A 16,535-nucleotide genomic window follows, 5' to 3' on the forward strand; every position below is an offset into this window, starting at 1 on the left:
ACAGTCTTTATGTTCTAAACACAATTATATGTTAATTGTCAGCAAGCAGTTATTTAATATCTTAACTTATAATGTTTTCTATCTCTATGGTGTTATGTTACTTTGATAAACTATTGTTCAAAAAATAGTTGTAGTAATACAATTGTGTGCCTATATAGTAACCTCAGGTCAGATATTATTTTTCTCACTGTAAATATAGATGTAGGTTTCCGACATTCATGAATTCCAATGGTCAACATGGAAACTCAGGAGTGACAATATGGAAAATGTAACTAAGTAGAATGGAATACATCCAAGTAGTAGGATAATGGTCACTATGGTATACTATGATATACTGGTCTTCATCTATTGATGATATCCCATCTGGACACGGTGACCTGTGCATTAGGACATATGTGGCAGGGGCTTCAGCTGTCTCTACAAGAGTGGGGAGTTCACACTTTATTATTTACCATAGGTACAGAGGGATGTTGGGGAAACTGAACAATGTGATGTACAATCATAGCTCCTATCTGTGCATTAAAATAATTGGGATTTAGTAGTCCTTTAAATTAAAATATATAATATGTTTTTCTTCCTGTGACTGAGAATGTTGTCATCTAACTTCATGACACATAGTACCGTATTCAATTAGTCTAGAAAAGCTATTTTCCATGAAAAAGTTTTGCGGATCACGGCTTTTCACGTGGTCGGAACTTATCTCCATATTCAATTCCAGCTGGTTTTCACCTACGTGTAGAATCAATTTTTATTTTGGAGTACAAAGGTGGGGAAACCACTCAGAACCCTTGGGACAGCCACTCAAAGGACAAATGTGTCAAAAAATCTGGAAAAACTTAAGAACACTCCAAAAAAGTACTTTCATTTTGGGGGCAAAAAAGCACAAAGTGGGGGGACAAGCATAAAAACTAGAGAAATAGACTTTTTGAGGGTCTGCAAGGATGGGTTAGGTGTTTTTATGATTGCAGGTGCATGCTACAGGTGCGTTTTTCTCGTTTTTTAAAACTTCACTCTAGATAATTGAAAATAGGCTAGCACATATTTTCAAAGCGCCCAAATTTGCCAGGACTACTTATTTTCTCCAAAAAATACTGCTAAATGCTATTCTTCACCACTTGTGTAAAGACGATAATAAGAAGCTATTGAACAACTTCAGAACCCCAACAGTTTTACTAGGGCTATTCGGACACATCTACACTGATCCCCTATGTTAAGGCACCTTTTTGGGGGGTTCAGGCTGCTTTCCCCAATTCTGACAGCACTTTCCGCCTGTTCTGAATTCGCTGCATGGCGTTTTCCGCGTGGTTTGTAATTGAATACGGCGAATAGCAGGGACGCATGCGATACGTTTTTGCATCCAAAACAGGCGACGTCAGCGAAAAGTCGGGCAGGCAAACATTTTCCGCGGATGCCAAACTAATTGATTACGGTCCATACCTACAAAAGGCTTTAACATGGCCCCAGGTTGAGTTGCAGAGATCCCTTACTGTGCATCTGTAAGTAATGGTAGAATTCATCAGACATAGAGTGGAAGCCGGGCTTAGGAAGAGTGTTATCATAGTAGTGGTGAGGGATGATAGTTCCATTAAGATTTTGAGAAAATGGCCAGAACCCATAGAGCGTCACTTTCTCGCATAGTTCAATGGCGGCGCTCACCATGATGAGCCCAGATGACATCCGTCTGAACTTGAGCTTTTTTTTTTTCCAGTGTAGACTCAGGTTTGCAACATACTGTGGATTGAAGAACACAGCTCTGCTGCTCATATCAAATTCTTCTAGAGTGTAGAGTGTCCTAATGGAGACAGCAGTGTTCATTGAATAAGAGAAAGCTGGCAAGAGAACAAGTGCAGAGCCATAAGTTCTCATCTTGTTTATAAATGGCTTCCTCTTCTCTCGTAGACTGCCAAACCTAAAGAAGACAATTAATTCTATTTTACTGTACATAATATAATGAGGGATATATTAACTAAAGTGCAGGCTTATAGAAGTCGAGCTGTTGCCCATAGCAACCAATCAGGTTTTACTTTACTTTACTTTATTTAGCACCTTCAGTCTAGAAGATAATAGCTAGAATCTGATTGGTTGCTATGAACAACACCTCCACTTCTATAAACACACACTTTAGTAAATATATCCCTAAGATTCCAAAACACATACAGCATGCAGTTCAGGTATCAAAAATGACTATTAGGTCGGCAGCTCAAGTTTTAATAAATGTGAGATCTTAAGGCATCACTGTGCATCAGCATTTCACTGAAACGATGAACTTCTCAATTTCTGAGGATGAGTGGGACTTATTCTCAGCACTTTTAAGGTATATATACTGAGTATAGGTCCCACTCACATCTCAGCCCTATAGGAGTTCAAAGAACATATTTAAAAGATCCCCTGTAGCGAATAGGCCCAGAAATAATCACCAGATCTTATATCTCATGAACTTTGTAGGATAAAGAAACTGAATTTGATGCCCCATTGCAGACCTAGGTTTGTGCTGCAGAGGGGCTGATGGGTAAACAGAGGTTTTACAACCCTTGAGACCTTTGAAGCCAGCCAGGCCAGAAAAAAGGATTAGACAACCATCAATGGCCCTGATTCAGAGCCGGACACTCTGACCAGAGCGCTCGCTCTGAATCAGGGCCCTCCTCCATTAATATGGAGCGTCCTCCTGGACGCTCGTATAGCTGTGGGTCACCACCCACAGCATATACGAGCGTGCAAATAGGTGGTCGCGATGGTCTTGACCATCGCGACCATCGGACTTGCGAGGGAAACCCTGCCGTCGGGTTTCCCAGCCGCAAGGCCAGGAGTGATTTTGGCTCTATCAGAGCCAAAATCACTCCCACTGACATCACTAGTGATGTCAGTGGGGCCGGCTTCAGACGGTAGGCGTTCCCATGGGAACGCCTCCATCTGGCAGGCACGCCCCCAGCACGCCCACCAAAGGGGGCGTGCTGTCAATCAACATCAACAGCACGCCCCCTTTGGTGCGAGACCCGGAGCGATGGAAAGTCCTTCGCTCGCCGGGTCTCGCGCATGGGCACGACGGAGCTCCCTCCATCGTGTGCATGCACAGTGGGGACCATCGACCCACTTGCGAGCGTACTGCCGCTCGCGAATGGGTCTGAATGACCCCCAATGTACATTCTTGTGATTTGAGGAATGTTTATATAACTGTGTATTATCCCCTATACAGACAGTTAAGGGACTTAGTATAATGTGAAAAGCTGTCCTGTGTCATTTTAAGAGAAAAATGTGTGTAAGTTACAGAATTTATTAACAGCTGTCACTGAGAGAGTTAATAAAAAAGGGGGGGCAAGGAGGGCACCTGCCCAGAATAAGAGTGCAACTCTCCTTACCCTGCTTGTCCATATTCAGGGAGCAGCCTTCTGGGGTTGAAATGCACCTGAAATTAACTTTGTGAGCTCCTGCACGCAGAGATTTATGTCTTACTTGTAAGTTTGTATTCTCTGATTCCCCCATTTTATTTTATTTTCTGAAATTATTTCCATATATAATGTGTATCATTTTTATTAATATTTTTTGGATTAAACACATTTAATGTAGCATAATCTCCATGATTCTTATTGAGCTCGTGAGCATGTGAGGCCCATGCTACATACCTGTGTGTAACTGAAGGTCATTTATTAATAATTATTCGAAGAATGGAAAAACTCCATGGTGGCAGTAGAAATGGCTTATTTTAGTAAGTGACCAAGGTGTGGCAGCATCACGACCAGCTGATCCAGTGGTGATAGTGAGCCACAGATTATGTATGGGACTGGAAGGATCTGCCCACACAGAGAAGAAAAAGGAAGTACAACCACACCTACAGTAAGTGTTACCTTCTGTACAGAAGTCAGACAAATGAGGCTGCCAGAGGAGACACACTAAGTGGGACTTTGACAGCTATAGAGCCCAGTGTCCAGAACTGCAAGGCAGGGAGGTCCACAAATCTCAGTGACTGTTGGTGTGAAGCTATAGCAGCCAAATTGCAGGCCAGGAGGCCAGTGTCCATACTGCATGAGAACAGATAGTCTTTGTGGCAGCCAGGCCAGTAGGCCATGTCTATCCCTGTGAGAATCAGGACTATATGAGAATGGTTATGTTTGTCTACTAGCTGCCTATTAGTTAGGGGTCAAACAGTGAGCTAGTGCCATGAATGGGGTCTAGGTTTTTGTTATTATTCTTCCTGAATACTGACAGTAAAGTTCAATTTTGTTTATTGAACCTGTAACGCTCTGTGTGGACCCTTATTGTGTACCTAGACACTGCACCACTGATCCCCTCTCTACCGAGCTAAATTATCCCAGATTGTCACACTTCTGTAATATTGGCCTAACCCATCTTGATTAAATACAAGATTGTACAGTACATTGTATTTAGTAAACCGCGACTTGTTGGACAATGATGCTCCCTACAGTTCCCTTAGGCCTGTTGCTGGAAGATGGAGTCGTCATATGTCAATACATGATAGTGTTCCCTCTAGCTACATGTCATCTCTGCCGGGTCCAGATTGGTTACTCCTTCAATTTCTTTCCTGTTGATGTGTTGCTTGGATGCTGGTAATAGCATTTCATGTGTTTCTGGTTCTGGTGTTTGCGTTGTGCCAAGTCGAGTGTCTTGTACTTCAGCCTGTCTCGAGAGTCTCATGCTGCTTGTGTCATCCTGGAGGTACAGGCACAACCCAGCATCCTGCCACTTGTGTCATCTCGGCACATCAGGCCACAATCCAGTGTCCTGCCGCTTGTGTCATCTCGGCGCCTCAGGCAACAATCCAGTGTCTCCTGTCCATGCAATCTAGTGTACTGCCGCTTGTGTAATCTAGGCCGCACATGCCACACTCCAGTGTCTCTTGCCACTTGTGTCATCACGGTGGCACAGGCCACAATCCAGTGTCTCCTGTCCACGCAATCTAGTGTACTGCCGCTTGTGTAATCTCGGCCGCACATGCCACACTCCAGTGTCTCCTGCCGCTTGTTTCATCACAGTGGCACAGGCCACAATCCAGTGTCTCCTGTCCACGCAATCTAGTGTACTGCCGCTTGTGTCATCTTGGCCGCACATGCCACACTCCAGTGTCTCCTGCCGCTTGTGTCATCCCGGTGGCAGAGGCCACAATCCAGTGTCTCCTGTCCATGCAATGTAGTGTACTGCCACTTGTGTCATCTCGGCGGTGCAAGTCACACTCCAGCGTCTTTGTGCAGTTACAACTCTGCATCCTGTTACATGGCCCAAATGCTGCATATTGTCAATTTCTACCAGCCCCAAAGGCTGCTCCAGGGCCCAAAAGCTGTACCTTGCCAAGCACTATCAACCCTCAAGGCAGCTACTTGGCCAAGGCCACACCAAGGCAAGCACCACCAACCCCAAGGCTGCTACTTGGTCAAAACCAAATCTTGTAACCTGACAGTAATAATTACATAATCCTCAGCACTATTGCTACTCAGAGGTGAATCTAACCCATGATTCATAACATTTAGCACACTTACTTGTCTATTAGGATACTTGGGTTTGCAGAAACAAGATCTGTCTTTGTGCCGACATCATCTGTGAAATTCAATGGCGGTAAATTCATCCTGAAAAAAATAATTGGGGGATACTAGGTTATGTGTAATTTGTGCTGCTCTGGACCATACATGTGGAGTAATCAGTGACCACTAGTTCACAGTAAAGCATTAAAGTGCATTTCTAATATTTACTAGACCTTTACTGTTGGTACACTTTTGCTACACCTTGTTTGAAGACAGGGTTATGGACAAAAAGGTTTATTATGGAGCTCTCTCTCTCTCTCCTTACCTGAACACAAAGTCAGCCAGGTCAATCTCAGCACCACAGAAGCTGTTTTTTAAAATGCCCCCATTTCCTACAACAGAACAGCTTCTAATGGTCTTCTGGAATGGGATAATCTGGAATGAAAGAAAGGGATATAGAGGTAAAGATTCAGAAGGAAGAGTCAGAAGATATATAAATCCAGAGAGACAATCAAATGTTTAGAAGCAGGAAGCAGAGAGTGAGATAAAGGAAATTAGACATAAAAAGAGGGGAACAGAAACATGGATGGAAGAGAAAAAAGCTGAGAATAGAGCTAATGTGAGATGAGAAAGATGGTATTCATATATAAGTTTGGAGTATTAATGCTTTCTGTGGCATTACACCCAGACTAGAGGAGCCCAGTGCTAACAGTAAAAATACAGGGAACCCCCACACGATTTTTCCCCATAACTTTATTACCAGCACTGGGGCCAAGAGCCCGGTGCTGGTTCATGAAATCCGAGGGACTGCTAAGATTTTTGTCCTACGTATTTTGTGGACCAGTGCTAGCTCAAAGAGCCGGGTGCTGGTTATTCTCGGGGGAGACCCCACACTGTTTGTTTTTGTTAAAAACTTTCTATGCTTAACAATATACAAAACATACATCCTATATGTATCTCATTGATGTGTGCAAGCTGCATGTTCAGGAGTGTTTGACTGCGGGTAATACAGGGAACATGGGTAGGAACAGGGCTGGATTAAGGTCTGTGGGGACCCCTGGGCAACAAACTTGTGGGGGCCCCTATATACCACAGTTTCTTGTCACCCTAGGAACATTTTTTTACTTTTTAATCACCTTAGTAGTAATGCCCCTCTTGCAGTGCCCACTGTAGTAGTGCCCCTTTTGCAATGCCAACTGTAGTAGTACCCCTTATGCAATGTCCCCAGAAGCAGTGCCCCTTATGCAGTGCTCCTAGTAATGGTCCCCCATATGCAGTTCCCACTGTAGTAGTCCCCCCTATGCAGTGCCACCTGTAGTAATGCCCCTTATGCAGTGCCCCCAGTAGTGGTACCCCTATGCAGTGCCCCTTATATAATTCCCCCAGTAGTGGTCCTTATATAGTGCCCCAGACCCAGTAGTGGTCCCCCCTATGCAGTGTCCCTTATATAGTGTCCATAGTAGTAGTCACCCCATGCATTGCCCCCAGTAGTAGTCCCCCTATACAGTACCCACAGTAGTAGTCCCCCTATGCACTGATCCTAGTAGCACCCCCCCAGTGCCCCATGAAGTGGCCCCCCTATGCAGTGCCCCCTATAATGGCCCCCCTGTGCAGTGCCCCCTGTAATGGCCCCCCATATGCAGTGCCCTCTGTAGTGCCTCCCCAGTATGCAGTGCCCCCTGTAATGTCCCCCCTATACAGTGCCCTCTATAGCGCCCCTCCCTATGCAGGGCCCCTTGCACACACACATATATGTCTGACCACTGCCTGACATCGAGGACTATCCAGGCTACCCCTGATTCCAGCAAAGGAGTGGTCAGGTGCAGTGCAAAAGACATGTCAACAATTTTTATGTTGACCACTTTTGCGTCAACCTTTTGACCTTGCTGACCATTGGTTACTGCCAACCTTCTTACATGTTCACCTTTAGTGTGTCGACCTTTGTCTCTGGCGACCTATTGACTGTCTAACAACTGGTGACTATCTAGACATTGTCGACCTTTTTACTGAGAATCTTTAGACCGGATCCCTGAAAGGAAAGGCTAGGTCCCTTCCCTATAGACGCGATAGCCTTGCACTGATCAGCCTGAAACTGGTTCAAATCTAAACAGGTTTTCCATGTTATAGTGAGATGGTCCAGTCTGTGCAGCCAAATGCTGGTTTCATGGAGATTCAATAGGTATCAACCTCAACATTAGCAGGTACCAGCTCAGTAAAGAGCTATTCCTTGTTAATTGATTTTCGCTAGTTACATGTAAATGAAATACAATGAACAGAGATAGTAGCGCTAATCCAGATTGATTACATGTGAGAAATTAAAAACAAACAATCTATATAGCAGTGCATGTGATAAAAAACAAATTTAATAAGCAATAAATATCACAGTAAAAATAATAATGTTAATTGCACACAAACGAGCAGACCTCACCCACAAATAGAGTTATATTGTGAAGATTCAATGTATATTTAATGAATGCCTGTTCCTATAATTCCTCCAGCCCAATGATAAATTGCAATACGAGGAACTGTCCACTGGGTGAGTAATTACCAAGGCTTTCCACTGATAGAGAAATAATATCTTTTAATGTGTAGTTATCCAAACGCACAATGGGGTCCTTAGAATATACCGACAGCAGTATCCCAACAGCCATAATCCCAACACCCATAGGAAGGAATGGTAAGTACTTTTCTAACACCTACCCTAACCCCTATCCTAACCCTAACCCTCCTTCCCCACTGCCTAACCCTAACCTCCCCCTTAGTGCCTAAACATAACCTCCCCCTCCATGCACCCTAAACCTAACACCCCCTCCCCGGTGCCTAAACCTAACCTCCCCCTAATACCAAAACCTAACCTCCCCCTCCCAGCACCCTAATCCTAACACTACCTCCCCAGTGCCGAACCCTAACCCTCCCCCTAATGCCTAACCCTGCTTGCTAACACTAGCCTTCCCTAACACCCTGATACTTAAATTTGGGATGCCGATGGTCAAAATACTGATGCCGGGATCCCGACCAGTCAGGATTTCGGTGCCAGTCTTCTGATCATCGGTATCCTGCATGCTGGGTTGCCGACTACATCCAGTATAAAAGTGCTGATCTAGACACATACTGAATACCTTTGAAAAGTGTATGCAGCAAACACGTTAGGACACCTACCTTCACCTGCCTACTTGTCATTGTTGAATCTTTTTTGGACACATGGGAAATCATCCTGAATAAGCCTTGGGGACTTAAAAGTCCGAAAAAAGCTGTAATTAGATACCAGGTATACCATAAAATTCTACAGTTTGGACTCAGCCACATACAGACACTGTATATTCTGAGGTCCCCATTGCGCATTTGGATAACTACATGCTAAATTATAGTATTCCTCTATTGGTGGAAAAACTTGGTATTTACTTACCCAGTGGACAGTTCCTTGTTTTCCAATTCAATTGGGCATTTCCAGCTTCTGCCCTAGAGGCATTATAGAAACAGGCATTCATTGAATATATATTAAATCTTCACAATATGAGTTTATTTGTAGGTGGGTTAGTCTGCTCATTTATGTGTAATTAATCTTATTTTTTTACTGTGATAGTTATTGCTTATTAAATTTATGTTTTTTTAATACATGCACTGCTGTATGCATTGTTTTTATTTTAATACATATAATAAATCTGGATTAGTGTTACTATCTCTGTTCATTGTATTTAATTTACTGTAGGGCAGTGGTTCCCAAACTGTGCACCGTGGCACCCTTGGGTGCCTCAGGACACTTGCAGGGGTGCCTTAGGTTGGTGGTCTAGCACCAAATCAAATAATTTATTGTCAATTTAATGTAAATACTGTATGTGTATAAACAGAATGTCCCCCATCACATAACTGAACCTAAGGATGAAAGGTCAGCACAATTTACTTCAATTTACTACTTTACTACATTTTATTCTGAAGTTCTCAATAACAAACTTTTGGATTAGGGGTGCCATGAAAACAATCCTGACACTCTAGGGCACAGAGGTTCAAAAACTTTTGGAACCACTGCTATAGGGACTAACTATCCCTCTTTAAGTAGCAGCTTGGATCAACAAAACATAACAGTGCCTGTTTAGAACCTTTTTGGTGTCTACTTTTGTTCATTACATGTAAATTTGCAGCCGGCAATGAGGACAAAAATACACCTATTGGACATTTTTTTGTTTGTGCAAAATTTTTGTCTCCAAATATTATCACTTAGCCAAAATTCACGCATTTTTAATTGCACAATCTATCCTATAATATTGGGTTTTGGGTTCTCCACCACTAATCTCAGCTTTCATTGATTTCCAACTTTAAACTCACTTCATCTCTCTGCATTCATATAAGAGACTCAACATAATATCTAAAACTGGTCAAGACAGTGAGCACAAGTCTCATGGCAGATGGGGAGAAGAGTAGGGTAATGGCAGAGAGGGAAGTTTAGATTAGGAGGAGTGCAGGTACAGTAGGTTTTAATGAAAAGGTGTGTTAGTGCATATTTGAAGCTGGTGAGACTGGTAGAAAGTCTGACTTGTCCAGGCAGTAAGTTCCAAAGGTAGGTGACAGAGCAGGAGCAGTCTTGGAGGTGGGCATAAGAGGAGGTACCAAGGCAGAGCTGATGCAGTGGTCAGTAGAAGAGTGCACGCTGTGGGATGGGTTTGAACAGAAATGATCTTGGAGGTATAGAAGAGAGAAGAAAGATTAAGGGCTTTATATGCAAGGGTGAGGAGTTTGTTCTGAACTCTAAGGGTGTAGGGACCAGTGAAACTGGTTACAGAGGAGGAGAGGCTGACACTGAGAGCTTGGAAAGAAAAGTGAGATGACAAGCAGTATTCAGGTTTGATTGAAGAGGATAAGGAGAGAATAGGGAAGGCCAGTGATGAGTAAGTTACAGTAGCGAATGTGGGAGATGAGTGCATGGATAATTGTTCTATCCTGACACTGAAACAGCTCATCAGAAATAACTGTTGTATTAACTTTATAAACTTACCTTCGGGAACATGTCATAAAGACTCTTTGTGACATTTTGCACTCTCTTTTCTGCATCATAGTGAATTGCATGTCCGACTGGACTATTCTCCTGAGTCACAATCATTGAATAAGATGCATTGCAACATTTTTTCAGCTGCTCCCTGGATTTTAAAATATACTTAAATTAATAGTAGTTATAAGTAGAGATTATTTCCTCATACACCTATGCTAAATTTGCTGCAAATAAAATATGCTAAAATTAAGGGTGCATAGCCTAATTACTAAAGAGAGCAGAAGTGTTCTGGCAACTCTCCCACTTCTGGGCACTGTTAGTAGCTAAACTGAGGGAGTATCTCCCTAGAAGCTGGCTCACCAATCTTTCTATAGCACCTGGAGTCCCCAGGTATCTGTCTCTGCACTCCGCCACACTTCTGGCCAAGCCCAGCTCCTGCAGCCTGGCAAGTTGCCTGAAGCTGAGGTCTCTCCTACAGAGCAGTCCCAAGCTGCGCCCAACCGTGACTCCCGCTGCTGGTTGCGGACCTGCTCTCTGAGACCTCAGATTTCTTCCTTTGCTCAGGGGAGATCGCGTCCGCACTGTCCTGCCTCACAGAGCCTTGGCGAGGAGTGCTGTGAGAGCCTATTCAAAGGGGGAACTTGGAACGGGTAAGAAATCAAAGAAGCTATAAAAAAAGCTCCACAGATCCGCGGGTTCACCACCCTCTATTGTAAAAAAAATTCACAGAATCTCTATTACCTATGCTTAAATTACTCTTTAATTCTCTTTTAGAGGGTAGCTCACTCGAGGAAGCCACCACCAGGGCCAATTTAGTCATTATTCCAAAACTAGATTGTGACCCTTTAGAGATGAAGAATTATAGGCCAATCTCTCTTTTGAATGTTGAACTAAAGTGGTTTGCTAAAATATTAGCAAATAGATTAGCTACTATTTTGCCTCACTTGGTACACCCTGACCAAGTTGGCTTCATTCCAAATAGGCAATACCAGACAACTTATAAATCTTCTACATCTTGCACAGGTCAGATCCACAAATGCCCTGATCGTGGCTCTCGATGCAGAAAAGACCTTTGACAGGGTGGCTTGGCAATTCATCCAGCAAACCCTCATCAATATGGGATTCAAAGGAGCTTTCTATAATGACATATCCTCGCTCTATCGTAATCCATCAGCATCTATCCTGGTCAATGGCCTTTCTTTTGATTCTTTCCCCATTCATAGTGGTACCTGTCAGGGGTGCCCCCTCTCCCTGCTATTATTTGCGTTAGTGATGGAACCTTTGGCTGCTAAGATTAGACTCAACAGTAGTAACTCAGGTATCTCTGTTGATCATTTAGAGCATAAAATTGCTCTATATGCCAAAAACCTAATCTCTACCTTTATCGACCCTAATTTCTCTCTCCTGAATCTGCTTTAGGATATTGACAATTAGGGGTAAATTTATAAAAGTGAGAGTTTTTAGAGGTGGACATGTTGCCCATGGCAACCAATCAGATTCTAGCTATTATCTTGTAGAAGAGTCTTGCTGAATGTTAAGTAGAATCTGATTGGTTGCTATGGGCAACATCTCCACTTTTAAAAACTCTCACTTTAGTAAATTTACCCCCTTATATTCAGCTCTCTAACTATGAAATCAATTCGGACAAAACAGAAATTTTGGATCTCCAGGTGGCAGACCGATAAGCTCAAATACCTGGGAGTCTATCTCATATTCCACCCTCTACACAGCCATCTTCCCAAGGTTATTCTCCTAAATGAAATCTGACTTTAATACCTGGAATAATTTATTCCTCTCTTGGATAGGATGTATGGCTGCAGTTAAGATGTTACCTTGCCTATTATATCTATGGCAGACACTCCCAATCCATGTCCCCACCAAAATTCTGAAGAACCTTCAGATAGAGATGTCACATTTTATTTGGTCAGGCAAACAACCAAGGGTTAAAATGCATTTATTAAGAAACCATTGCACCTCTGGAGGCTTCATGGCCCCCGACCTTATCAAGTACTACCGAGCTACCCAACTAACACCATGTGTTCTCTGGTATGCTCTTCCTTCCCAAAGAGTATGGATGGCTATTGAAGCTATTGTTCTCTCTGTGTACTCTCCCTATAGTCTCCTTTGGTGTTCACCCCACAATTGCCCACCTACTACCTCAGTCCTACCTACTATATGCTATACGCTCAATATATTAGACCTTTGCTCTCAAATCTACTATCTCCTCCCACCTGCTCCTAACCCCATTATGGAACAACCCAGAGTTCCTTCCTGGTACAAACCTGGTACAAACCACCATACATTTCATCACTGGACTAAATCTATTATAATTTCCCCTTTAGATGTTGCACCTCTCTGTACTTTTCCAGGTATTGCTGATCTTCAATCTCAATGCTCTCTTCATTTTAAGATATTTTACCACTTTCTTCAATTTCATCACTTTTATCACTCTCTTAAAAAATCCTCTACAGTTACTGATGTTCAAAAATATTGGTCAGAAATTCATAAGTTGAATAGTGATATAATTGATATACCAATCACAAACACTCCTTTATACACTCTACTCTCTCGCACCATTCTGAATATTACACCCTCTCAACAATAGTTGATCAAACATATTTTAAACGCAGCTAAATGTCTGATAGCAGCTCAATAGAAATCGATTGCACTGGTTGCTACCATCAATGCCATCTGGTCCACCTAAAGAATAGAGCACATACCTTCGATTATACACAATACCCCAAACCACTTTATTAAGGTATGGACCCCTAGGACTACTAACTTTAAAGCCAAACCTCCATTGACAACTATATAATTCTATCCCCGGATATAGTTTTTTAGAAAACTATGTTTTACACTGGCGGCATACCCCCTCTCCCATAGCCTTCCTTATTCCTCTACTGAATCATTCTTCTCCCCAGCTGTCTCCCCTTAACAATCTCTTTGCTTATTATTTGCTAGGTTGATCCACTATTTTGTAGACATTGGGCCTGATTCAGAGCCGGACACTATGACTGAGCGCTCGCTCTGAATCAGGGCATTTTTTTTTTTGCTAGCCAGGTCTCGCGCATGCACACGATGGAGCCCCGGTTGCAAGCACTCAGTGCTTGCGACTGGGTCTGAATCAGGCCCATTGTCTGTCCTTGCATTTCTAACTTGTAATGCTTTAGCTGCATACACACACAACAGTTTTGTTACCAACGATTTTATGAACGATTTTATGAACGATTTTCTGTCAGATTTTTTAAAGTGTAATGAACGATGTTTTTGAACTATAAACGATTTTTGCATATTCCCTTAATGAAAATTGTTCAGTTGGTCAGTCTGACTGAACTACAAACTACAAACTACAAACGTGAATGCGCATGAATGATAATCCTTCATCGTTTAAACTCAGAAAGTGAACGATTTTTTCAACTATTGAATGTTAAACGATATCGTTATCAATAATCGTTCAAAAAATCGTTGCGTGTCTATGCACCTTTTGTTTTCATTTTTATATACATACGCAATGGTTTGCAGTGATTTATTTGCCGATGTACAGCTTTTAATTTTTTATAGCTATATTGAAAATTTTTCAATAAAAAGACTTTAAAAAAAAAGATGCGTAAAGTAATTGGCTTAGGTTTTGCTGTTGAGTACTGACAAAGTCATATTGGGACAGTGGTATAACCTTGGACTAAGAAAGCTGAGGCAGGCGATGGAATCTTGGATTCAGAATAGAGAGCTCAAACCAAACCACAAGAAAAGACTAGAATTAATTATTTAATTTTTGCCACTATTCAGTGCAGAGCACACAGGGCCTGATTCAGACCTGGTCGCAAGCGCTGTGCGCTCGCAACTGGGTCAATGGTGGGCCAGAGCGCATGCGCACGACGGAACCGGCTCCGTTGTGCGCACGCCTGAGACCCGGATAGAGATGGGCATTCCGTCGCTCCTGGGCTCGCAACAAAGGGGGCGAGCTGTCGATGTTGAGTGACAGCTCGCCCCCTTTGGTGGGCAGGCCGGGGGTGTGGCTGCCCAAATGGAGGCATTCCCATGTGAACGCCTCCATTTGGGGGCGGCCCCACTGACATCACTAGTGATGTCAGTGGGAGAGATTTCAGCTGTTAGAGCCAAAATCTCTCTGGGACTTGCGGCAATGTGACCCTACCACAAGGGTCTCGTCGCAAGCCCGATGGTCGCAATGGTCAACCATCGCGACCATCTTCCTGGCCACTCGCTATAGCTGTGGGAGGCCGTTCTAAAAAAAAATAGCCCGGCCCTGGTTCAGAGCGAGCGCTATGTCAGAGCGTCTGGCTCTGAATCAGGGCCACTGTCACATCTGATCCAACTAAAAATGTCTAAAATTGTTTGTTGAGCTATCTCCTTCACCTCCTACCCAATGTTCCAAAGTTTTGATAGACAAAATCATCCATTCAACAATTGAGGCTTTGGAGAGGAATGAAAATAGTGAGGTTGCTAAAGTTGTGTTGCACGTTAAACAGCCCTTCTAATCGAGCCATGCCATGGCATGACTCTGTCCATGCTGTGGCGTGACTCTGTCCATGCTGTGGCATGACTCTGCAGTGCCAAGCGTTTTTTGTCTGACTTTTTACATTTAAATGTGTCTTATTCACAAAATGATGTGAATAGCTAACACAAGCAGCTTCTGCTGATTAAAATGATATGCAGCATGCCTATGTTCTCTGTGCGTCTGCGGGTGTATCTGCATGAGAAACGCTACATTACAATGTTACAGCTGCTAACACTGTAACAAAGCATTTCGCATGCAGATACACCCGCAGACGCAAACAGAACGTAGGCATGCTGCATATCATTTTAATCAGCAGAAGCTGCTTGTGCTAGCTATTCACATCTCTGTGTGAATAACATGCATTTGAAAGTAAAAAGTTGCACCAAAGACGCTTGGCACTACCGAGGCACACGGAGGCACACAGAGCTCTGGTGTCAAGACTTGAAGCGCATGGAGGATAGCTGTATGAGGACACCTCTGTATGACTAAGATGTAGGTATAATGCATATGATAGGGACAGTGGTCCTAGCGTTTTTAAATTGTCATCTACTGTACATTGCCTTCACTAAATTTTCTATAAATGTACAGTAGATGACAACTTGCAGCACATCTTGATATGCAAAATTAATCAATATTAATTTCCCATTGTGCGGTTGATGAAGCAATAGACTGCATAATTCTACAGCAGTTAGTAAAGACTAAACAATGATATTTCCAAAGTTTTTGAAAATAGCCCAGTTACATTAGAAGCCTAAACAGGAAACACAATTGGTCCCAATGATGAGATAATTACTAGATTTCAATATAATATTATTTATGTATTTATTATAAATGGGATGAGTTTATTGTAGTGTATTATAAATCATGGCTCATAATGTTATCTGCAATTAGCTCAGATATCCTGATTTATTAAAAATGAAAGTATTCACAAAGACAGCACATACTTACCATTTAAAAGTGAGCCACAGTATACCATTTAGTGCAACAAACTCTACTCCATCTGCTTAGTATGTTACTATGGGGAGCAGATGGATGAATTGTTGTGTATTTGACGTGTGAACAAAGCATCAGAGATTTTACATAAAAAAACAAGAAATTGTGACAAGCCTTTGTATGGAGATCAGAATTACTTTCTATCAAGACTCTCTAATAATTAATTAAAGATTTTTATGGCAGACAATTCAGTCTGTAATATCTTTCACATAGAGGAGCTCATTCAGAACCGGACGCTAAGCAGCGCTCTCTCACAGCTAAAAGGCGCCAGGTATGCAAATGTTGTGATCGCACTGTCTGGTGAATGGATGCCCTCTATGGCCCTCAGGGCCGGATTAAGGATTGTGGGGGCCCCGGGGCAACTAAATTGTGGGGGCCCCATAGAAAAAAAAAAGTAAAATGCAGGATTTAGAGTGGGGGAGATTTTATATATATATATATATATATATATATATATATATATATATATATATACACACAGTATATATATTATATAGATAGATAAACAAATTGAGATATATAAATATATATATTAATAGATAAAGATAGAGATATAGATACAGTAAAGAGA

At 42.4% G+C, this 16,535-nt stretch overlaps 1 protein-coding gene across 1 annotated transcript in view; it reads right to left on the bottom strand.

The window, feature by feature from the left end:
• Positions 1–1,449: 1,449 nt before the first annotated feature.
• LOC148513903 (alpha-2,8-sialyltransferase 8E-like) overlaps positions 1,450–16,535 on the bottom strand; it is a 55,419-nt gene continuing 40,333 nt past the window's right edge. The window contains exons 4-7 of the mRNA XM_088481324.1: positions 10,462–10,603; positions 5,797–5,906; positions 5,490–5,576; positions 1,450–1,909 (exon numbers count right to left, since the gene is read on the bottom strand). Coding sequence (XP_088337450.1) covers positions 1,450–1,909; positions 5,490–5,576; positions 5,797–5,906; positions 10,462–10,603 — 799 coding nt within the window. The remainder of the gene's footprint in view (positions 1,910–5,489; positions 5,577–5,796; positions 5,907–10,461; positions 10,604–16,535) is intronic.

This window comes from Taudactylus pleione, unplaced genomic scaffold (genome assembly GCF_031769625.1).
Source record: "Taudactylus pleione unplaced genomic scaffold, aTauple2 ptg000268l, whole genome shotgun sequence".
Taxonomy (NCBI): domain Eukaryota; kingdom Metazoa; phylum Chordata; class Amphibia; order Anura; family Myobatrachidae; genus Taudactylus; species Taudactylus pleione.